This window comes from Pristiophorus japonicus, chromosome 16, assembly GCF_044704955.1.
Source record: "Pristiophorus japonicus isolate sPriJap1 chromosome 16, sPriJap1.hap1, whole genome shotgun sequence".
NCBI lineage: Eukaryota > Metazoa > Chordata > Chondrichthyes > Pristiophoridae > Pristiophorus > Pristiophorus japonicus.
The window spans coordinates 623,650-648,228 of record NC_091992.1 but is presented as its reverse complement, the minus strand read 5'-3'; the positions used below and the strand labels follow the sequence as shown (position 1 = coordinate 648,228).

The 24,579-nt window shown below is 45.6% G+C and overlaps 1 protein-coding gene across 4 annotated transcripts in view; it reads right to left on the bottom strand.

The window, feature by feature from the left end:
* LOC139226241 (TBC1 domain family member 31-like) overlaps positions 1–24,579 on the bottom strand; it is a 211,844-nt gene that overhangs the window by 54,562 nt on the left and 132,703 nt on the right. For all 4 annotated transcript variants that reach the window (XM_070856865.1, XM_070856863.1, XM_070856864.1 and 1 more), the window contains 3 exons: positions 8,406–8,485; positions 4,337–4,447; positions 2,830–2,924 (listed from right to left, as the gene is read on the bottom strand). In XM_070856865.1, coding sequence (XP_070712966.1) covers positions 2,830–2,924; positions 4,337–4,447; positions 8,406–8,485 — 286 coding nt within the window. The remainder of the gene's footprint in view (positions 1–2,829; positions 2,925–4,336; positions 4,448–8,405; positions 8,486–24,579) is intronic.

Genomic DNA, 24,579 nt, shown 5'->3' with positions numbered 1-24,579 from the left:
CACTGCAGCACTTGCCTTCTCTGCTTCTGGCTCATTTCAAGCAGCAACTGGGGACATGTGCTGCATTCATTGGATCCATCATTTGCAGCTAAAATTTAAATGTTCAGATCCCGATCCAATCCCACTGTGTTCTCACAAGATCTTGATGCAGATCAGGAAGTTCGCCGTGGATGCGCGGACACATCTGTCACGTGGAAAAAGTTTTTTTCCTGGCACATGCTCACTGACTTTTCGGCGCGTACTCTTGAAGCTCCACTCCCAGATTTAACTTCGGGTACCGCAGTGCCAAAATTACATTTTACTTTGGCGAAAGGTCTATTTTCTTTTCCCGCCGCAATCAGGCACAACAAAATTGGCCGTAAATCCTCCTGGGCGCCAAAAATCGGCAAAGAGGAAAATAGAACCCATGGTATACAGTGTTAACATTTTTGAACGTATTTCTATTTTTGGTATATTATCAGATTTAACATAAAAGAAGCGGAAGAAATAAGACTGATTCCCATTTTTAAACCACGCAGGTGTCTTTAGATAGTAGCTAGCAGTGCAAGACCACACAAAATTCAAACAAGATTTGCACTGTCAACACCACCATCTGCTGGCACAAATCAGCACTACAGGAACAACAACTGGGCAGGGAGATTTTCCATGACATTTGCAGCATTATTGGCAAATCCCAAAATGGTGGATTCCAAAATTCATCCCCCGAATTCCCTCACACTTTTTGGCCCTTCTTGCAATCCACCTGTTGAGTCCCGAGTGACCTCTCATTTCTAGCAATTATAATCAGGCTCAGTGGCTCTGCTGCTCCAACACTGAGGCACAGCTCCCACCATTAGGTCTGATAGCTGGAAAGAAGGAGTGTGTGAGCTTGGAGAGTCAGCTTATCAATAGTTTTTTGCCCACACCGAGACTCTTCTCACTGCTTCTGGCAGTATCAGACCACTGAGGGCTTTGCAAGAGCAGGTATGACATTCTTTGGGCATACCCTCTATTACCATTTTCATGGAGAAGGAGTTGGAACTGCACTAATGGGGCAAAGAGTCAGGCATATATATCTCCCTTTAACAGTTTATTTGAACCTGTGGTCTGGAGCAATCTTTTCACATTTTCATTGCCCTTTGTGTGAAAGATTTTTCTGCATTCGCCTTTAAATACCTTGATTACATCACCCCTCAACCATCTAAACTTAAAGGAATATAAAACAAGTTTACGCAACCTGTCCTTATAATTTAACCTTTAAGCTTCCTCATATCATCCTGGTGAAACTGCGTTGCACCCCTTCCATGGCCAATATATCCTTCCTGAGGTTAGGTGCTCAAAACTAAACGCCACGATTACCAATGAGCAATGTTCCCTCTAAGCTGTGCAGCCACGCAGCTCTCTCGGCTTTTTCAATGTTAAGTTTCTTGCATGCGCGAAATTGTGAATAGGTTGTGCAGACCCTTAAAGGGGCCGTGCACCAAAAATAAATTAGGGGGGCCACATTGCCACTGAGTCCTGTCCAGCACGCTGTATACATGCTGTAGTACTTCCTTTGTTTTATATTCTGATCTTTTTTGATGAAGCTCAGATTTCCATTAGCCTTTTTGAATATTTTCTGCATCCATGATAGCTTTTAATGACTCCTAAATTCATTTGTCCCCCACAATGCTTCACCATTTAGACAATACTCCCAGCTGCTATTTGTACATACAAAGTGCACCACCTCACACTTTGTTGTATTAAACTGCATCTGCTATCGTTCTGCCCATTCATTTAATCTAGATCTTTTTACAAATCTGGTCTCTCTTCTTCAAAATTCCCTGTACCTCTGAGATAAGTATTGTTTGTAAACTCAGATATATTCCAAATCAAGATCAATATATTCCATGACCTAATAACCCTCTGCGTCATTTTTTTTAACCTTTCCCTTCCTTGATCTTAAATTATTTTAAATGTATGCCCTCGAATTACCCTCAGTAGCAAGCCTCTCATCCCTGGCATTATCACAGTGAGCCTCTACCACACTCTGTCCATCCTAAAGTGTGATGGCCAAAGCTGCACACAATACTCTAACCCCGTTGCTCTTTAGCTTTAGTACTCTATGCTCCTGTTTACATAAACAAGGATCCCATGTGCTTTTTAACAGCGTTATTAACTGGTGCCCCCACTGTTAAAGATTGTGGAGTAGATTTTTGTCTTCATCTCCTCAGGTCTGGGTGGGGTAATCTGGCAGGGGCTGAGTAATCTGGCGGGCTAATTTGGCGGAGGCAGGGTATTCTGGTGGTGGGCAGGAGACTCTGGCGGGGGGGAGAGCGGGGTAATCTGGCGGGGGGGGAGAGCGGGGTAATCTGGCGGGGGGGGGAGAGCGGGGTAATCTGGCGGGGGGGGAGAGCGGGGTAATCTGGCGGGGGGGGAGAGCGGGGTAATCTGGCGGGGGGGGAGAGCGGGGTAATCTGGCGGGGGGGAGAGCGGGGTAATCTGGCGGGGGGGGAGAGCGGGGTAATCTGGCGGGGGGGGAGAGCGGGGTAATCTGGCGGGGGGGGAGCGGGGTAATCTGGCGGGGGAGGGAGAGCGGGGTAATCTGGCGGGGGGGGGGGAGAGCGGGGTAATCTGGCGGGGGGGGAGAGCGGGGTAATCTGATAGGCCTGATCACCCGTCCTCTATAGAACCCATCTGATTTTCATTTTAGGTAGTGAAGACGAAAAGCTATTCCTGTGTATCTGCTTCACTGCTATGGAGCAAGCCAAAGTGTGCTTTTTTCAGTATATGGAGGGGTTATTGTCTACTGTACAGCCCCAAAGCAGATGATCAACTGTCAAATAACCACACATTAGATTGAAGTGCTACCTCTGCATTTCTGACATCCTGTTCATGACTGTGAAGCTGTTCCTGTGTTATCCTGTTCACCAAGTTCTGCTCTTCAATGCTTTGTCCATTAACAACTACAGAAAACATTGAAAAACATATTAGCCCTGCACAGTAGGAATAAAGAGTTTCTGAAAGTTACAGGCTTGGAATATGTCAAAATAAAACTAAGCACTCCTAAACCACTCAAGACTTGAATATATAGGGGTAGAGTTTGCACTTTGGGTGAAATCGGGAAATTGTGCCCAAAATGTGCTGGTTCGGTTACAGTTCTAGTTTCCGATAAAATTCATTTGCATAATCACAAACATAAAATCTTCAATGTACCAGAGCAATCGAGCAGTGTAACAGATTGTAATTGTTTCTTTATTTTCCGTTAACGATTCACCGATGCATTTGAGAGTTGTAACCTGCTGCAGTTTTATTAATACAGCTGAAAATGGGTTTATCAGCAAAAGGAAGCATTTTTAATTAGAGTGTCCAGCGCCCCACCTGCGAGTAACCTGATTTAAAATCACGGAAAATGACTTTATAAAAATTCACTGAACCATTTAATAGTTTTATTGGTGTAAACTAGTCAGTTTCTTAGTAAATTAAATATTTTTTGAAGAGAAAATGTTTAAAAAACATGTCCCCGAGTGCATGTGCGCCCAAGAATATGAGAGCAATTTGATGAGCCTTCTCGAACGTGCGCAGTCTCGCAATGTCGACCTGGGCGTGTGGCCAGTTTTGTGGGCGGGACCTGATTTGGATGAATTGAGTCTTAAACCACCATAAAAGATTGGGGAAGACATGAACGTAGGTGATTTTGAGTGTAACTCACATTTAAAATTCCCTGACTTTTTGCGCTGAGGGAGCGCCGCACTGTCGGAGGGACAGTACTGAGGGAGCGCTGCACTGTCAGAGGGGCAGTACTGAGGGAGCGTCACACTGTCGGAGGGGCAGTACTGAGGGAGCGCCACACTGTCGGAGGGGCAGTACTGAGGGAGCGTCACACTGTCGGAGGGGCAGTACTGAGGGAGCGCCACACTGTCGGAGGGGCAGTACTGAGGGAGCGCCGCACTGTCGGAGGGGCAGTACTGAGGGAGCGCCGCACTGTCGGAGGAGCAGTACTGAGGGAGCGCCGCACTGTCGGAGGGGCAGTACTGAGGGAGCGCCGCACTGTCGGAGGGGCAGTACTGAGGGAGCGCCGCACTGTCGGAGGGCCAGTACTGAGGGAGCGCCGCACTGTCGGAGGGGCAGTACTGAGGGAGCGCCGCACTGTCGAAGGTGCAGTACTGAGGGAGCGCTGCACTGTTGGAGGGGCAGGTGGGTATGGAGGGCAGGAGTTGGGCTCGGAGGAGCGGGTGGGATTGGAAGAGCAGTTGAGTGGGGTGGTGAAGGGGCAGATGCGAGACCTGAGGGGCAGGTAAATGATGGATTGTAGCATCTGACTAATGGTGAGTAAACAAACCACAGGAGATCATCTAGTAATAAATAATATACTCACTTGAAGTAGCCGTGTGCATTAGGTGCTGCAAGAGGTCAAGGGTCACACTTTCTGCTTTCCTTGTATTAAGGCACTGATTGATGGTCAGGCTGCCTGCTGTGGTCAGTGAATCTGATGGAAAGGAGATATTATTAATACCTACGTATGCGAGTGGTCCACCACCTGATTTAGTACCAGGGTGAAAGTTTCCCCACCAGTCAGTTTTGGGTACCACACCTCAGGAAGGATATATTGGCCATGGAGTGGGGGGGGGGGGGTGGTGGAGCACAGATTTAGCAGAATGATACCTGGGCTTAAAGAGTTAAATTATAATGGTAAGTTATATAAACTTGGCCTGTATTCCATTGTGTTTCGAAGGTTGGGGGTGATCTAAAAATGTCCTTAAAATGTTAAAAGGATTCAATAGGGTCGATACAGAGAAACAATTGCATCTGGTGGGGAATCCAGAACAAGGGGGCATAATCTTAAAATTAGAGCTGGGCTGTTGAGGAGTGAAATCAGGACACACTACTTCACACAGAGGGTAGTGGGAATCGGGAACTCCCTGTCCCAAAAGGTTCTGGATGCTGGGGGTCAATTGAAATTTGGGTATTGGTATTAAGCGATATTGAGCAAAGGTGGATAAATGCAGTTGAGATGAAATGTATCCCAGGCTGTTAAGAGAAGTAAAAGAGGAAATAGCAGAGGCTCTGACCATCATTTTCCAATCCTCTCTGGCTACAGGTGTGGTGACAGAGGACTGGAGGACTGCTAATGTTGTACCTTTATTAAAAAAGGGAGAAAGGGATAGACCAAGTAATTACAGGCCAATCAGCCTAACCTCGGTGGTGTGAAAATTATTGGAAAAAATCCTGAGGGACAGGATAAATCTTCATTTGGAAAGACATAGATTAATCAAGGACAGTCAGCATGGATTTGATAAGGGAAGATCGTGTTTGACTAACTTGATTGAATTTTTCGAGGAGGTAACTAGGAGTCAATGAGTGCAGTGCATACGATGTAGTGTATATGGATTTTGGCAAAGCTTTTGATAAGGTCCCACATGGCAGACTGGTCATAAAAGTAATAAAATGCGTTTAGTTGTACTAACTGAATTGCAGCTGTTTCTCTGATTGGCTCTCCATTATCACATGACCTCTTGCTGATTGGTCCCCCTGGAGGATAAGCCACACCCTGAAGTTTCTCTGGAATGTGTAACTGGAACCGCCCAGCCTAACTTTGCACGTTGTAACATGATCCATTTGGACTTCAGAAGTCAGAGCGGTCACATCCCTCCCCCAGCCGAAGTCCCTCCCCAGCGCCCCCCCGCCACCCTCCCCCTCCATAGATGGGACATTGTGTGCGGATTGTTAACATGTTTATTGGGTATGAAGTGAATAGGGACAGTGTCATGACTTCTGGATTTCATCCGGTCCCTTGTAACACACACACGAGCTTTCCGAGAAATCGGGTATGGGTGTAAAGGGGATTGGAAGAACGTGATCTGTCTTCCCCGAGTTCCCTCTCTCCCCCCATCCCGTCTCTCTCTCTCCCCCTTCCAACAACCAGGCCCTCTCTCTCCCCCCCGAACCAGGCTCTCTCTCCCCCCCACCCCCCCAAACCAGGCACTCTCTCTTTCCCGTGGTTGCCCGCCGGCTATCTCGCCCCGCCTCTCTCCCCCCGGCTTAGAGCTTGGCAGCTTGCAGCTCAGTCGGGCAACGTGGTCGGAATCAACGTGGTTAATTGCAGGGCCCCACTTCCGGTTCTGGGCGGGGTCCAGAGGACGCAACCGCAGAAGGACGAGAAAATCGTTAGTACAAATAGTCACAACGAAAGTAAAAGCCCATGGGATCCAAGGCAAACTGGCAAGTTAGACCCAAAATTGACTCAGAGGCAGGAAGCAAAGGGTAATGGTCGATGGGTGTTTTTATGACTGGAAATCTGTATCCAGTGAGGTTCCATAGGGCTCAGTGCTGGGTCCCGTGCTTTTTGTGGCATGACCTGGACTTAAATGTTAGGGGTATGATTAAGAAGTTTGGAGATGACCCTAAAATTGGTTGTGGTTGATAATGAAGAAGAAAGTTGCGGACTGCAGGAAGATATCAATGAACTGGTCAGGTGGGCAGAATAGTGGCAAATGGAATTCTATCCGGATAAGTGTGAGGTAATGCATCTGGGGAGGGAATACACATTAAATGGTACGACACTAAAAAGTGTAGATCCCTGAAGGTAGGAGGCCAGGTAGATAAGGTGGTTAAGAAGGCATACGGAATACTTGCCTTTATTAGTCGAGGCATAGAATAGGGAGGTTATGCTTGAACTGTATGAAACACTAGTTAGGCCACAGCTGGAGTACTGCGTGCAGTTCTAATCACCACATTACAGGAAAGATGTGATTGCACTGGAAAGGGTGCCTGAACTGGAGAATTTTGGCTATGAGGACAGATTGGAGATGCTGTGCCTGTTTTCTTTGGAACAGAGGAGGCTGAGCGGAGACCTGATTGAGGTGTATAAAATTATGAGGAGCCTGGATAGAGTGGATAAGTAGGATTTGTTTCCCTTGGCAGAGGGCATATGTTTAAAGTAATTGGGGGAGGTTTAGAGAAGATATGAGGGGAAATTTCTTCACCCAGAGGGTGGTGGGGGTCTGGAACTCACTGCCTGAAAGGGTGGTACAGGCAAAAACCCTCACCATATTTAAATAATACTTGGATGTGCACTTGAAGTGCCGTAACCTACAGGGCTACGGACCAAGAGCTGGAAAGTGGGATTAGGCTGGGTAGCTCTTGGTCGGCCGGCGCAGACACAATGGGCTGAAATGGCCTCCTTCCGTGCTGTAAATTTCTATGATTCTATGAGATGCAGATCAGCCATGACCTAATTAAATGGTAGAGCAGACTATGTTCCTCTGTTTCCTTCCCCTAATGTGCTCTTTTACATTAACTATATCGTGATTGTTCATTTCTCAGGCCAAGGTACAGGATTATTGCTGGATATGATACTGCCATTACAGGATTGTTACTGCCATTACAGGGTTGTTACTGCCATTACAGGATTGTTGCTGCCATTACAGGGTTGTTACTGCCATTACAGGATTATTGCTGGATATGATACTGCCATTACAGGACTGTTGCTGGACACGTTACTGCCATTACAGGATTGTTGCTGCCATTACAGGATTGTTACTGCCATTACAGGATTATTGCTAGACATGATACTGCCATTACAGGATTGTTGCTGGACATGTTACTGCCATTACAGGATTGTTACTGCCATTACAGGATTGTTGCTGCCATTACAAGATTGTTACTGCCATTACAGGATTGTTGCTGCCATTACAGGATTGTTACTGCCATTACAGGATTGTTGCTGCCATTACAGGATTGTTACTGCCATTACAGGATTATTGCTGGACATGATACTGCCATTACAGGATTGTTGCTGGACACGTTATTGCCATTACAGGATTGTCGCTGGACACGTTACTGCCATTACAAGATTGTTACTGCCATTACAGGATTGTTGCTGGACACGTTACTGCCATTACAGAATTATTGCTGGACACATTACTGTCATTACAAGATTGTTGCTGGACACGTTACTGCCATTACAGGTTTGCTGGCCTCTGCACTCCTCTAATTCTGGCCTCTTCCGCAGCCCTGATTTCCATTGCTCCACCATTGGTGTCCGTATCGTCACCTACCTAGGTCCTAAGTTCTGGAATTCCCTCCCTGAACCTCTCAGGCTCTCCACCTTTCTCTTCTCTTTAACTCCTTAAAACCGACCTCTGACCAAGCTTTTTGTCACCTGTCCTAATATCTCTGTGTGGCTTGGTGTCAAATTACGTTTTGTAATTGCTCCTGTGAAGTTCCTTGGGATACTTTACTAGGCTAAAGGCACTATATAAATACAATTTGCTGCCGTTGCAGATCCAGGTGCTGGAAATACTACAGCGGTTACAGGCCTGTATCCAGTTGCAAGACTGGATACAAAGGGTTTTAGGGTAAAAAAATCTTTGAAACCATTTGTTGACCTCCTAGTGAAGTGTAGCGTATGTGGGAAGTAGCTGCTTAGAGTGCATATACATTACCTTCTGGAGCCACAGCCTGTTCGGACAAGGATAATCCACTTTTAGTACCTGATTCTAACGATGGTGGGGGTGCTGTAAAGCTACAAAAACAAGAAGATTGAATGAATTAGTATGTCAGATTAAAATCTTTGCACAAATATGAAAAGGTTTGTGGCTGATCCCAATTATGGTGCTGATACGTCCTTACTACACAGTATAAATGCACACGAGGCCCATGCTTGAGAGAAGGTCAGTCTGTGACCTGTCCTTTATTCCTTAGCACTCAAGTGATGAAGGTGGGTGGAGCTTCCCCTTTTATATCTGAAGGTCCAGGTTAGGAGTGTCTCCCACCTAGTGGTCAGTGTTCTCACGGTGTACAACTTAGGTCAGTTTATACATGGGTTACAATGCTGGTTGAATACATGACATCACCTCCCCCCCCCAAAGTCTTATTGGGATCACAGGTTGAGTCTCTCTGGTGGTTTACGCTCCCTTGTAGAGCGCCTGAGTTGGGGTTCCGGTTGTTGGGCACTGGCCTGAGTGTCTGCTGTTTGCGGTGCCTCAGGCCTGTCCGGACTGCCCACAGTGACTGGGCTCTCCTCCCTTTGGTTCCGGTGTTCGGTCACCTGTGGTGGAGTGAACTCTATATCGTGTTCTTCCTCTGCTTCTTCTATGGGGTTGCTGAACCTCCTTTTTGTTTGATCCACATGTTTGCGGCAGATTTGTCCATTGGTAAGTTTAACTACCAGAATCCTATTTCCCTCTTTGGCAACCACAGTGCCTGCGAGCCATTTGGGCCCTGCAGCATAGTTGAGGACAAAAACAGGATCATTTACATCAATATATCGTGCCCTCGCATTCCTGATATGTTAGTGATATTATGACTGGCGCCTGCTCTCGACAATTTCTTTCATGGTGGGGTGTATAAGGGATAATCGGGTTTTGAGCATCATTTTCATTAGTAGCTCTGCAGGTGGAACCCCTGTGAGCGAGTGTGGTCGAGATCTATAGGCCAACAGGAGGCGTGATAAGCGGGTTTGTAGGGAACACCCTTGGAATCTGAGCATCCCCTGTTTGATTATCTGCACTGCTCGTTCTGCCTGGCCGTTTGAGGCCGGCTTGAACGGTGCCGTTCTAACATGGTTAATTCCATTGCCTGCCATGAAGTCCTGGAATTCAGTGCTTGTGAAACACGGGCCATTGTCGCTGACCAAGATGTCCTGTAGACTGTGGGCGGCGAACATTGCCCGTAGACTTTCTACCATGGCAGAGGATGTGCTTGAATTTAAAATGTCACACTCGATCCATTTGGAGTAGGCGTCTACTGCAACCAAAAACATTTTCCCCATGAAAGGACCTGCGTAGTCCACATGGATGCGCGACCAAGGCTTGGCGGGCCATGGCCAGGGGCTAAGGGGGCCTTCCCTGGGTGCATGGCCCAGCTGGGCACACGTGTTGCACCTGCGAACACAAAGTTCTAGATCTGCGTCTATCCCTGGCCACTAAACGTGTGACCTGGCAAGTGCCTTCATCGTGACAATGCCCGGGTGCCCATTGTGGAGTTCTCTGATGAACACCTCTCTGCCCATCTGGGGCATGACTACGCGGTTTCCCCACAGTAGGCAATCGGCCTGAATCGAGAGTTCATCCTTGCGCCTGTGAAATGGTTTAAATTTCTCAGGGCATGCCCTGTACGTGGCTGCCCAGTCCCCATTCAGGACACATTTCTTGACTAGAGACAATAGCGGGTCTCTATTTGTCCAGACTTTAATCTGACGGGCTGTCACGGGTGAGCCTTCGCTTCCGAAAGCTTCAACAGCCATGACCATCTCAGCAGCATGCTCGGTAGCCCCCTCAGTGGTGGCTAGTGGGAGCCTGCTGAGTGCATCGGCGCAGTTTTCGGTGCCCGGTCTGTGCCGAATTGTGTAGTCATAGGCGGCTAACGTGAGTGCCCACCTCTGTATGCAGGCCGATGAATTTGCATTTATGGCCTTGTTGTCGGCCAAAAGGGACGTTAGGGGTTTGTGATCTGTCTCCAGCTCAAATTTCCTGCCAAACAGGTACTGGTGCATTTTCTTTACCGCATATACACATGCGAGCGCCTCCTTTTCTACCATCCCGTAGCCCCTTTCTGCCTGGGACAGACTCCTGGAGGCATAAGCTACCGGCTGTAACTGACCCTTGGCATTGACATGCTGCAACACACACCCGACACCATAGGACGACGCATCGCACGTTAACACAAGTTTCTTACATGGGTCATATAGCGTTAACAGATTGTTGGAACATAACAAATTGTGTGCTCCATTAAAAGCCCTTTCCTGGCTGTCCCCCCAGACCCATTCGCGACCTTTGCGTAGGAGCACGTGTAGCGGCTCTAGCAGCGTGCTCAATTTGGGAAGAAAGTTACCAAAATAGTTCAGGAGCCCCAGGAACGAACGCAGCTCCGTCGTGTTACGGGGTCTGGGTGCTCTCTGGATCGCTTCCGTCTTGGATGCAGTAGGGCTGATCCCGTCTGCTGCTACCCTCATCCCCAGGAATTCTACCTCTGGAGCTAGGAAGACGCACTTCTCCTTTTTCAGTCGCAGACCTACCCAGTCCAGTCTGCGTAGCACCTCCTCCAGGTTGTGGAGGTGTTCTTCAGTATCGTAACCCGTAATGAGGATGTCGTCCTGAAAAACCACCGTCCCTGGAATCGACTTGAGGAGGCTTTCCATATTTCGTTGGAAGATCGCGGCGGCCGAGCGAATCCCGAACGGACATCTGTTGTACTCAAACAACCCCTTGTGTGTCGTGATGGTGGTCAGCTTCTTCGACTCACTCGCCAGCTCCTGGGTCATGTAAGCTGAGGTCAGGTCCAATTTTGAAAAAAGTTTGCCACCGGATAGCGTCGCAAAGAGGTCCTCCACTCTCGGTAGCGGCTACTGGTCTTGGAGTGACACCCAATTGATGGTGGCCTTGTAATCGCCACATATCCTGACCGACCCATCCGCCTTGGGCTCGCCCAGTCACTGAATTCGACTGGCGAGATGATGCCTTCCCTCAACAGGCGGCCCAATTCGCTTTCTATCTTTTCCCGCATCACGTACGGCACCGCTCTGACCTTGTGGTGTACTGGTCTGGTGTCCGGGTTTATGTGAATCACTAACTTGGCCCCCATGAAAGTGCCAATGCCGGGTTGAAATAATGAGTCAAATTTGTCCAGGACCTTTGAGCATGATACGCGCTCCACAGAGGAAATTGCATTGACATCACCCCATTTCCAGTTCATGACAGCAAGCCAACTCCTCCCCAGTAGTGCGGGACCGTCCCCTGGGACAATCCAGAGTGGCAACCTGTTCTCCGAATCTTTGTGGGTCACGACTACCGTGGCGCTGCCTGGCACCGGAATGATCAGCTTTGTGTAAGTCTGTAGCTGTGCGTCAATCGGCGATAATTTTGGCCTCCTGGCCTTGGATGCCCACAACTTTTCGAACTGTTTGATATCCATCAGGGACTGGCTGGCACCCGTGTCTAACTCCATTGATACTGGGATGCCATTGAGGAGCACTTTCATCATTATCGGTGGCGTCCTGGTGTATGAACTGTATACGTGCTCCACATGAACTCGCTGAACTTCAGCTTCCAGCGATTTCCCCCTGTGTCCATTTCTGCAATTTCTGCAGGTATTTTGCTCATCTCTGCGAACTCCGGCTGAATGTATGCCTCCACGCCTCCAGCATGAGTTGCGGTTTGAATCAAAAGGTCCCTTGCCAGTCGATCGTCCCTGACTGCCCCTGTTATTGTCCTTGAGTGCACCATTAACAGGTGTTGATGGCCCCATTACTGGCCGCATTGTCCCTTGCAATGGCGTGAATCGCTGTTCAGCTTGCCATTGTCTCTGTCGATCTCCCCCTCTGGGTTCGACTACATGTTGGGGCATGCCTGACTGCCCTTGTCTGCCTGGAGAACTGTGTGCTGCTTTAACAATGTTGAATCTCTGTCCCAACCATTCCTTAACACAGTACCTCTCGTCTGTTCTGCTCGTGGCCATGCTCGCGTGGTTTAAATCCCAGTTTCTTGTCGCCATTGATACGTCTTTACTACACAGTATAAATGCACACGAAGCCCATGCTTGAGAGAAGGTCACTCTGTGACCTGTCCTTTATTCCTTAGCACTCAAGTGATGAAGGTGGGTGGAGCTTCCCCTTTTATACCTGAAGGTCCAGGTTAGGAGTGCCTCCCACCTAGTGGTCAGTGTTCTCACGGTGTACAACTTAGGTCAGTTTATACATGGGTTACAATGCTGGTTGAATACATGACAGGTGCAGTGTATCAACAGTTTGCTGCAACAAGTGTCAGCTATCTGTTCTTAGTACAGATACTCGGCAAATAAGATACTTGTGGTGGAAAGTCCATAATTAGAGCAACAAATACTTAGGAGGACGTGGGCTTATCAGATAGTCAACACAGAGTTGTGAAAGGTAAGTCAAGTTTGATTAATCTGTTTGATTTTTTTGAGAGAATAGAAGAACGATATGAGATGAATGTGGTAAATGTTTATTTCTGTTAAGGTATTTAATAGTCTATTAAGTGGAGGCATGGCATGGCACCTTGGTCCTGCGGAATGCACGGCGATAAAGGAGACCTGGCTCAAAAAAGGGCCGGGTTGGTTACTAAATATTCCTGGGTATATGGTGTTCAGGAAAGACAGGAAAGGAAGGAAAGGAGGTGGGGTGGCAGTATTGATTAAGGAGAATATTACAGGGCTGGAGAGAGAGGATGTCCTGGAGGGGTCAAGGACAGAATTTATTTGGTTAGTGTTGAGAAACACTACTAGGTATATTATATAGGCTGCCAACTAGTGGGAAGGATAGACAGGAGTACATTTGCAGGGAAATTACACAGAGGTGCAAGAACTATAAGTTAGTGATAATGAGGTACTGCAACTATCCTAATATAAACTGGGATAGTAATAGTTTAAAGGGCAGAGAGGGGGAAGAATTTCTGAAGCGTGTTCAGGAGAACTTTCTTGATCAGTACTTTTCCGGCCCACCGAGGATGGAGGAATTGCTGGATCTGGTTCTGGGGAATGTGGCGGGTCAAGTAGAGCAAGTGTCAGGAGGGGGCCATTTAGGGAACAGTGATCACAGTATCATAACATTTAGACTAGCTATAGAAAAAGACAGGGAGCAATCTAGAGTAAATTACTCAATTGAAGGAAATTGGCTCATGGCGATTTTAACCTTCATATTGATTGGACAAAGCAAATTGGCCAGGGGAGCCTTGAGGAAGAGTTCATAGAGTGTATCTGGGATAGTTTCCTTGAACAGTACATTGCGGAACCAACCAGGGAGCAGACTATCTTAGATCTGGTACTGTGTAATGAGACAGGATTAATAAACGATCTCGTAGTAAAGGATTCTCTAGGAATGAGTGACCATAACATGGTTGAATTTCAAATTCAGTTGGCCGGTGAGAAACTTGGATCTCAAACCAATGTCCTAAGCTTAAATAAAGGAGACTACAAAGATATGAGGGCAGAGTTGGCTAAAGCGGACTGGGAAAATAGATTAAAGAATGGGACGGTTGATGAGCAGCGGTAGACATTTAAAGAGATATTTCATAACTCGCAACAAAAATATATCCCAATGAGAAGGAAAGATTGTAAGAGAAGGGATAACCATCCGTGGCTAACTAAGGAAATAAACGATGGTATCAAATTTAAAACAAGGGCATACAATGTGGCCAAGCCTAGTGGGAGGCCAGAGGATTGGGAAACTTTTAAAAGCCAGCAAAGAACAACTAAAAAAATGATAAAGAGAGGGAAGATAGATTATGAAAGTAAACTAGCATGAAATATAAAAACAGATAGCAAGAGTTTCTACAGGTACATAAAAAGGAAAAGAGTGGCTAAAGTAAATGTTGGTCCCCGAGAGGATGAGACTGGGGAATTAATAATGGAGGACAGGGAACTGGCAGAGACGTTGAACAAATATTTTGTATCAGTCTTCACGGTAGAAGACACTAAAAACATCCCAATAGTGGATAATCAAGGGGCTATAGGGAGGGAGGAACTTAATACAATCACTATCACCTGTAGTACTCGGTAAAATAATGGGACAAAAGGTGGACAAGTCCCCTGGACCTGATGGCTTACATCCTCGGGTCTTGAGAGAGGTGGCTGTAGAGATAGTGGACGCATTGGTTATAATCTACCAAAATTCCCTGGATTTTGGGACGGTCCCGGCAGATTGGAAAATTGTAAATGTAACGCCCCTATTTAAAAAAGGAGGCATACAAAAAGCAGGAAACTATAGACCAGTTAGCCTAACATCTGTCATTAGGAAAATGCTGGAGTCCATTATTAAGGAAGCAGTAGCGGGACATTTGGAAAAGCAGAATTCAATCAAGCAGCGTCAACAGGTTTTATGAAAGGGAAATCATGTTTGACAAATTTGCTGGAGTTCTTTGAGGATGTAACAAGCAGGATGGATAAGGGGGAACCAGTGGATGTGGTGTATTTTGGATTTCCAGAAAGCATTCGATAAGGTGCCACATAAAAGGCTACTGCACAAGAAAGAAGTTCACAGGGTTGGGGGTAATATATTAGCATGGATAGAGGATTGGCTAACTAACAGAAAACAGAGAGTCGGGATAAGTGGATCATTTTCCGGTTGGCAAACAGTGATTAGTGGGATGCCGCAGGGATCGGTGCTGGAGCCTCAACTATTTACAATCTATATTAATGACTTAGATGAAGGGACCGAGTGTAATGTAGCCAAGTTTGCTGATGATACAAAGATGGGTCGGAAAGCAAATTATGAGGAGGAAACACAACAGCTGCAAAGGGATAGAGACAGGCTAAGTGAGTGGGCAAAAATTTGGCAGATGGAGTATAATATAGTAAAATGTGAGGTTATCCACTTTGGCAGAAAAAATAGGAAAGCAAATTATAATTTAAATGGAGAAAAATTGCAAAGTGCTGCAGTATAGAGGGATCTGATGCATGAAACACAAAAAGTTAGTATGCAGGTACAGCAAGTAATCAGGAAGGTAAATGGAATGTTGGCCTTTATTGCAAGGGGGATAGAGTATAAATGCAGAGAAGTCCTGCTACAATTGTACAGGGTATTGGTGAGGTCACACCGAGTACAGTTTTGGTCTCCGTATTTAAGGAAGGATATATTTGCATTGGAGACTGTTCAGAGAAGGTTCACGAGGTTGATTCTGGAGATGAGGTGGTTGACTTATGAAGATAGGTTGAGTAGGTTGGGCCTATAATCACTGAAGTTCAGAAGAATGAGAGGTGATCTTATTGAAACATTGAAACATGAGGGGACTCGACAAGGTGGATGCAGAAAGGATATTTCCACTCATAGGGGAAACTAAAACTAGGGGACATAGTCTCAGAATAAGGGGCCGTCCATTTAAAACTGAGATGAGGAGGAATTTCTTCTTTACAGTTGTAAATCTGTGGAATTCTCTGCCCCAGAGAGCTGTGGAGGCTGGGTCATTGAACATATTTAAGGCGGAGATAGACAGAATTTTGAACGATAAGGGAGTAAAGAGTTATGGAGAGCGGGCAGGGAAGTGGAGCTGAGTCCATGATCAGATCAGCCATGATCTTATTAAGTGGCGGAGCAGGCTCGAGGGGCCAGGTAGCCTACTCCTGCTCCTATTTCTTATGTTTTTATATTCTTAAAGCCAATTTCTGTGGGTTGAGTATGAATCTAGACTGGGTAAATTGGAATCAAAGATTGGCAAGCAAAACTGTAATCGTACAATGGGCTTCCTTTAAATAGGGGATGGTTTGGGTACAGTCAAGGTACATTCCCACTAGGGGGAAAGGGAGGGTAACCAAAGCCAGAGCTCCCTGGATGACAAAAGAGATAGAGAGTACGAAGAGCAGAAAACAGGGGGTATGATAGATGTCAGGTTGAGTATACAAGTGAGAACCAGGCTGAACGTAAAAATTCAGAGGACAAGTGAAAAAGGAAATAAGAGGGGCAAAGAGAGAGTATGAAAATAAATTGGTAGCTGGCATAAAAGTGAATCCAAAAGTCTTCTATAGCCATATAAATAGTAAATGGATAGTAAGAGGAGGGGTGGGGCTGATTACGGATCAAACTGGAGAGCTACGCATGGAGGCAGAGGGTATGGCTGAGGTGCTAAAGGAATGCTTTGCACCTCCCTTTACCAAGGAAGTAGATGCTGCCAAAGTCATAATGAAAGAGGAGGTAGGTGAGATACTGAATGGGATAAAAATTGATAAGGAGGATGTACTAGAAAGGCTGGTTGTACTTAAAGTAGATAAGTCACCAGGACCGGAAGGGATGCATCCTGAGGAAAGTAAAGGTGGAAATTGCGGAGGTACTGGCCGTAATCTTCCAATCCTCCCTGGATACGGGGCTGGTGCCAGAGGACTGGAGAATTGCAAATGTTACGCCCTTGTTCAAAAATGGGTGCAAGGATAAACCCAGCAACTACAGGCCGGTCAGTTTAACCTGGGTAGTGGGGAAGCTTTTAGAAATGATAATCAGGGACAAAATTAACAGTCACTTGGACATGCATGGATTAATTAAGGAAAGCCAGTACGGATTTGTTAAAGGCAAATCGTGTTTAACTAACTTGATTGAGTTTTTTCATGAGTTAACAGAGAGGGATGATGAGGACAATGCGGTTTGCACAAGGCGTTTGATAAAGTGCCACATAATAGACTTGCCAGCAAAGTCGAATCCCATGGAATAAATTAGGGATCCCTCAACACCTCATGCCTCGGACACAGAAACTTTTTCAGTTAGTAGTTTCTACTTCAATAAAAAACAAATAATGAGGTTTTTTAAGCTTGAGACAATGAGGTATGGGCTTTGATTTTACTTAGAAATTGAAAACAAAAATATTTCATTATGCAGTTGTTTTAGGTACTTATTTATCCAGCTGCAGTGAGTAAGGATAGAAACATAAAAACATAGAAATTAGGTGCAGGAGTAGGCCATTCGGCCCTTCGAGCCTGCACCACCATTCAATATAATCATAACTGATCATGCAACTTCAGTACCCCTTTCCTGCTTACTCTCCATACCCCTTGATCCCCTTAGCTGTAAGGGCCACAATTAATTCCCCTTTGAATATATCTAACGAACTGGCCTCAACAACTTTCTGTGGTAGAGCATTCCACAGGTTCACAACTCTCTCAGTGAAGAAGTTTCTCCTCATCTCGGTCCTAAATGGCTTACTGCTTATCCTTAGACTCTGACTCCTGGTTCTGGACTTCCCCAACATCGGGAACATTCTTCCTGCATCTAGCCTGTCCAATCCCGTCAGAATTTGATATGTTTCTATGAGGTCCCCTCTCATTCTTCTAAATTCCAGTGAATATAAGCCTAGTCGATCCAGTCTTTCTTCATATGTCAGTCCTGCCATCCCGGGAATCAGTCTGGTGAACCTTCGCTGCACTCCCTCAATAGCAAGAATGTCCTTCCTCAGATTAGAAGACCAAAACTGTACACAATATTCAAGGTGTGGCCTCACCAAGGCCCTGTACAACTGCAGTAAGACCTCCCTGCTCCTATACTCAAATCTTCTCGCTATGAAGTCCAACATGCCATTTGCCTTCATCACCGCCTGCTGTACCTGCATGCCACCTTTCAATGACTGATGTACCATGACACCCAGGTCTTGTTGCACCTCCCCTTTTCCTATCTGTCACCATTCAGATAATATTCTGCCTTCCTGTTTTTGCCACCAAAGTGGAAAACCTCACATTTATCCACATTATACTGCATCTGCCATGCATTTGCCCACTCACCTAACCTGTCCAAGTCACCCTGCAACCTCTTAGCTTTCTCCTCACAGCTCACACTGCCACCCAGCTTAATGTCATCCGCAAACTTGGAGATATTACATTCAATTCCTTTGTCCAAATCATGAATGTATGTTGTAAATAGCTGGGGTCCCAGCACTGAACCTTGCGGTACCCCACTAGTCACTGCCTGCCATTCTGAAAAGGACCCGTTTATTCCTACTCTTTGCTTCCTGTCTGCCAACCAGTTCTCTATCCTCAGTTATACATTACCCCCAATACCATGTGCTTTAATTTTGCACACCAATCTCTTGTGCGGGACCTTGTCAAAAGCCTTTTGAAAGTCCAGATACACCACATCCACTGGTTCTCTCTTGTCCACTCTACTAGTTATATCCTCAAAAAATTCTAGAAGATTTGTCAAGCATGATTTCCCTTTCATAAATCCATGTTGACTTGGACCGATCCTGTCACTGCTTTCCAAATGCGCTGCTATTACATCTTTAATAATTGATTCAAACATCTTCCCCACTACTGATGTCAGGCTAACCGGTAAATAATTCCCTATTTTCTCTCTCCCTCCTTTTTTAAAAAGTGGGGTTACATTAGCTACCCTCCAGTCTATAGGAACTGTTCCAGAGTCTATAGAATGTTGGAAAATGACCACCAATGCATCCACTGTTTCTAGGCCTTAAGTACTCTGGGATGCAGTCTATCAGGCCCTAGGGGTTTATCGGCCTTCAATCCCATCAATTTCCCTAATACAATTTCCTGATTAATAAGGATTTCCTTCAGTTCCTCCTTCTTGCTAGACCCTTGGTCCCTGAGTATTTCCGGAAGGTTATTTGTGTCTTCCTTAGTGAAGACAGAACAAAGTATTTGTTCAATTGGTCTGCCATTTATTTTTTTCCCATTATAAATTGACCTGATTCTGACTGCAAGGGACCTACATTTGTCTTCACTAATCTTTTTCTCTTCACATATCTATAAAAGCTTTTACAGTCAGTTTTTATGTTCCCGGCAAGCTTACTCTCATACTCTATTTTCCCCCTCCTAATTAAACCCTTTGTCCTCCTCTGCTGAATTCTAAATTTCTCCCAGTCCTCAGGTTTGCTGCTTTTTCTGGCCAATTTATATGCCTCTTCCTTGGATTTAACACTATCCCTAATTTTCCTTGTAAGCCACGGTTGAGCCACCTTCCCCGTTTTATTTTTACGCCAGACAGGGATGTACAATTGTTGAAGTTCATCCATGTGATCTTTAAATGTCTGCCATTGCCTATCCACCGTCAACCCTTTAAGTATCATTCATCCGTCTATCCAAGCCAATTCACGTCTCATACCATCGAAGTTACCTTTCTTTAAGTTCAGGACCCTAGTCTCTGAATTAACTGTGTCACTCTCCATCTTAATTCTACTATATTATGGTCACTCTTCCCCAAGGGGCCTCGCACAAGATTGCTAATTAATCCTCTCTCATTACACAACACCCAGTCTAGGATGGCCAGCTCTCTAGTTGGTTCCTCGACATATTAGTTTAGAAAACCATCCCTTATACACTCCAGGGAATCCTCCGCCACCGTATTGCTACCAGTTTGGTTAGCCCAATCTATATGTAGATTAAAGTCACCCATGATAACTGCTGTATCTAATTTCCATGTTTGATGCCATCCCCAACCTCACTCCTACTGTTTGGTGGTCTGTACACAACTCCCACTAGCGTTTTCTGCCCTTTGGTGTTCCGCAGCTCTATCCGTACAGATTCCACATCATCCAAGCTAATGTCCTTCCTTACTATTGTGTTAATCTCCTCTTCAACCAGCAACGCTATCCCACCTCCTTTTCCTTTCTGTCTATCCTTCCTGAATATTGAATACCCCCGGATGTTGAGTTCCCAGCTTTGGTCACCCTGGAGCCATGTCTCCGTAATCCCAATTACATCATATCCGTTAACAGCTATCTGCGCAGTTAATTCATCCACCTTATTACAAATGCTCCACACATTGAGACACAGAGCCTTCAGGTTTGTTTCTTTAACACTCGTTGTCCTTTTAGAATTATGTTGTAATGTGGCCCTTTTTGATTTTTGCCTTTGATTTCTCTGCCCTCCACTTTTCCTTATCTCCTTTCTACCTTTTGCTTCTGCCCCCATTTTACTTCCCTCTGTCTCCCTGCATAGGTTCCCATCCCCCTGTCATATTAGTTGAAACCCTCCCCAACAGCACTAGCAAACACTCCCCCTAGGACATCGGTTCCGGTCCTGCCCAGGTGCAGACCGTCTGGTTTGTACTGGTCCCATCTCCCCCAGAACCAATTCCAATGTCCCAGGAATTTGAATCCCTCCCTCTTGCACCATTCCTCAAGCCACATATTCATCTTAGCTATCCTGCTATTCCTACTCTGACTAGCATGTGACACTGGTAGCAATCCTGAGATTACTACCTTTGCGGTCCTACATTTTAGTTTAACTCCTAACTCCCTAAATTCAGCTTGTAGGACCTCATCCCATTTTTTATCTATATCGTTGGTACCTATATGCACCACAACAACTGGCTGTTCACCCTTCCCTCCAGAATGCCCTGCAGCCGCTTCGAGATATCCTTGACCCTTGCACCAGGGAGGCAACATAACATCCTGGAGTCTTGATTGCGGCCGCAGAAACGCCCATCTATTCCCTTACAATAGAATCCCCCACCACTATAGTTAACCAAGAGAAGGGACTGTTACATTCAAAATAAAGTGATACAACTGAGTACTGTATGCAATGAGTAAGTGTGACCTTAGCTCCTTTAATTAAACTCCAGAGTGTTGGTACAGCATGGGAGGCCTGCTTATAAACAGTGCTCCCAAGGGATGTTGGGATCCCTTGGGACTTCAACAGGTAGGCCCTCTGGTGGCGGTATGATACAGGTTGCCAAGGGTTACATACATAACAGGGACAATAATTTTTTTTTTTAAAAGCAAAAATGTTTCACATGAAAACTATTATCAAATCCCATCAACATTCTACCTAACACTAGGCGATTTCCTCTCTTCTTACTGGTTCTGCTAAATGCCAGGTTCCTACTTCCAACCTGCTTAACACCAGGGGTATACTGGAATCTATATTAAAAGAAATGATAGAAGAGCATCTAGAGACAGAAAATATAACAAAACTGGTCAGTATGGATTCCGAAAGGCTAAGTCTTGCTTAACTAACCTGATAGAATTCTTTGAAGAGGTAATGGAAGGAGTCGATAAGGGTAATGCATTAGATGACATATACTTGTATTTTCAAAAGGTTTTTGATAAGGTATCACATAGTAGGCTCATGACAAAGGTTAGGGCATGTGGAGTTAGGGGACAAATAGCTGAATGGGTGGCAAATTGCTAAAAATTAGAATGCAGAGATTCGGGGTAAAGAGTAGTTATTCAGATTGGAGGAAGGTAGAAAACGGTGTAGCACAAGGAACAGTGCTAGGACCACTGTTATTCATAATTTACATTAATGATTTGGACTTAGGACATAATAAGAAGACATTAGAAAACTTGCAGTTTGGGCAGTTAACTAGCAAATTAACTTTAACATAGATAAATATGAGGTGATGCACTTTGATAGGAAAAATAAAAGTATCACCCACACCTTAGAAAATGAAAAACTGAATGGGGTAGAAGAGCAAAGGGATTCAGGGACACAGGTGAACAAATCATTAAAAGCAGCGTCCCAGGTCAGCAAAGCAATTAAAAATGCTAACAAAGCATTGGGATTTATTTTCAGGGGTGTAGAATTCAAAAGTAGTGAAGTTACAATAAACTTGTATGGGACCCTGGTCAGGCCACACAGAGTACTATGCACAGTTCTGGTCTCCATACTATAAAAAGGACACAGTAGCATGGGGGAAAGTGCAAAAAAGATTTACAAGGATGGTACTGGAACTGAGAGAGTACAGCTATCAGGAAAGAGTGAACAGCTTGGGGCTTTTTTCTTTTAAAAAAAGAGAGAAGACTTAGAGGTGGCCTGATGGAGGTCTTTAAAATGATGAATGGGCTGGGCAAGGTAGATAGAAATATAGGGCTCAAGTTTCGGCCTGAGTTGCTCCTATTTTTTTTGAGCAACTAGTTTAGAATGGAGCATCTTAGAAATTGCAGTTCTCGGCATTTAGTTTGCTCCAGTTCTACTGAGTCAGAACAGTTTCATTTTAGAACAGATTTTTTTTCAAAAGGGGGCATGTCCAGCCACTTACGCCTGTTTTGCAAGTTAGGCAGTAAAAACTTACTCCAAACTAACTTAGAATGGAGTAAGTGTAGATTTTTGTACGCTCAGAAAAACCTTGCCTACATTTAGAAATCAGGTGTAGGGATCGAGAGATGGGGGGTGGGCGGGAAGAGGGGTTTACAAAATTAAACACTTCACTTTTACAAATAAAGAGCCATCATCAATAATAAATGATAAATAAATCAATAAATCAACCAATAAATCAATCATAAAAAAAAACAAAAAAAATAATAAAAAATCACTCAATAAATAAAAAATTATTTCTAGTCACCTACTGCAGCACTGGGGAAAAGAGAGGAGGGGGGGAGAAGAGAGGAGGGGGAAGAAGAGGGGGGGAAAAAGAGAGGAGGGGAGAGAAGAGAGGGGAGAAGAGAGGGGGGAAGAGAAGGGGGAAGAGAGGGGGGAAGAGAGGGGGGAAGAGAAGGGGAGAAGAGGGGGGGGAAGAGAAGGGGAGAAGAGGGGGGTAGAAGAGGGGGGGAGGGGGAGAAGAGAGGAGGGGGAGAAGAGAGGAGGGGGGAGAAGAGAGGAGGGGAAGGGGAAGATGAATGGGGGGAGATGAACGGGGTGGGGGGGGAAGATGAATTGGGAGGGGGAGATGAACGGGGAGGGGGAGAGAAGAAGTTGAATGAGGGAGGGAGGGGGGAAGATGAACAGAGGGGGGGAGGGAGGGAGATGAACGGGGGCGGGGGGGGAGAGAAGAAGCTGAACGGGGACTTCGGGCGGGGCCCACCCCCAGCGAGATGTAGGGCGGGCGGGCCCCACTGCTGACGAGGTAAGCGGTGTCAGGCCACTCGGCCGGGGATAGGGGCGAAGTCGCTTGGGCTAGGGATAGGGTCGTTGCCCCGGAGACAGGATGCGCTGGGAGGGCCAGGAGCTACTGCGCATGCGCGCAGCTGCTGGCACCGTACCTCTGCCCCAGCAGCTCCTGCTGCGCCGTGCCGAGCTAGAAATGGGCCTACAGCTATCGAAGAATCGCGAGGTAAGTATTTGGTGCAATTTTTGTTCTACAAATTAGGCGGGCCTCTCCGATGTGCGCCGTTCTAGCGGGAGTCCGAAACTTGAACCCATAGAAATTTACAGCGCAGAAGGAGGCCTTTTCGGCCCATCGTGTCCGCGCAGGCCGCCACAGAGCCGCACGGCCCTCGGTCAGCAGCCCTGAAAGTTACATATAAAAAGATGCGAAGAGAATGTTTCCATTTGTGGGAGAATCCAAAACTAGGGGCCATAAATACAAGATAGTGACTAATAAATCCAACAGGGAAATAAGGAGAAGTCTCTTCACTCAGGGAGTGGTCAGAATGTGGAACTCGCTACCACAGGAAGTTGTTGAGGTAAATAGTTTAGATATTTTGAAAAGGAAACTAGATAAGTATATAAGAGAAAAGGGAATATGAAGATATGCTGAAAGGTTATGATGAGGTATGATGAATGGGAGGAGACGTTTGTGGAATATAAACACCGGCACAGACTGGTTGGGCCGAATGGGCTGTTTCTGTGCTGTACATTCTATGTAATTCTATGCTACATGCTGCCTACCCTCTCGCTGTGTTTCCTAGGCTTTAAAGAATGTAGAGATAAATTTGAGTACATTCATTGCTGTGTGCAAATTAGCTGTTGCATCTCCTACATTACAAGTGACTACACATCAAAAAAGTAAAGGAACATATAATAATCAAAGACACCAATTTACAGTTTTCACACAAAGTTCAATCTTAAAAATCCCATAAATATCTCAGAATACCATGTGATATAAACATAATTTGATATATTCAGTCACTGTAAATCAATAGCCCTGATAACAAAACATGGCACAACATTTCTATCATTATAAAACACTTTGACTCACTGTGAGTGATGCTATGGGAGAGTCACCAGATATGGTATTAAAAATGGCATGTCCAGCACATGCAGACATCACACTTCAGATATCACACCTTGTTATCAATGCAAAACAATCTTAAAATGCCAGGTGCTTCTGACCTGCAGCCTAAAACTGATGAGCATATTTCAATCATCAAATTTATCTGATCAAACAATTAAACTCTAATTGACCTGACCATGTCTACTTGACAATAATTAGCCTTACCAGCAAAATACTACACTGTACATGCTATAACACACCTTATAAAACAACATTTAATGTACTCTTAACACATA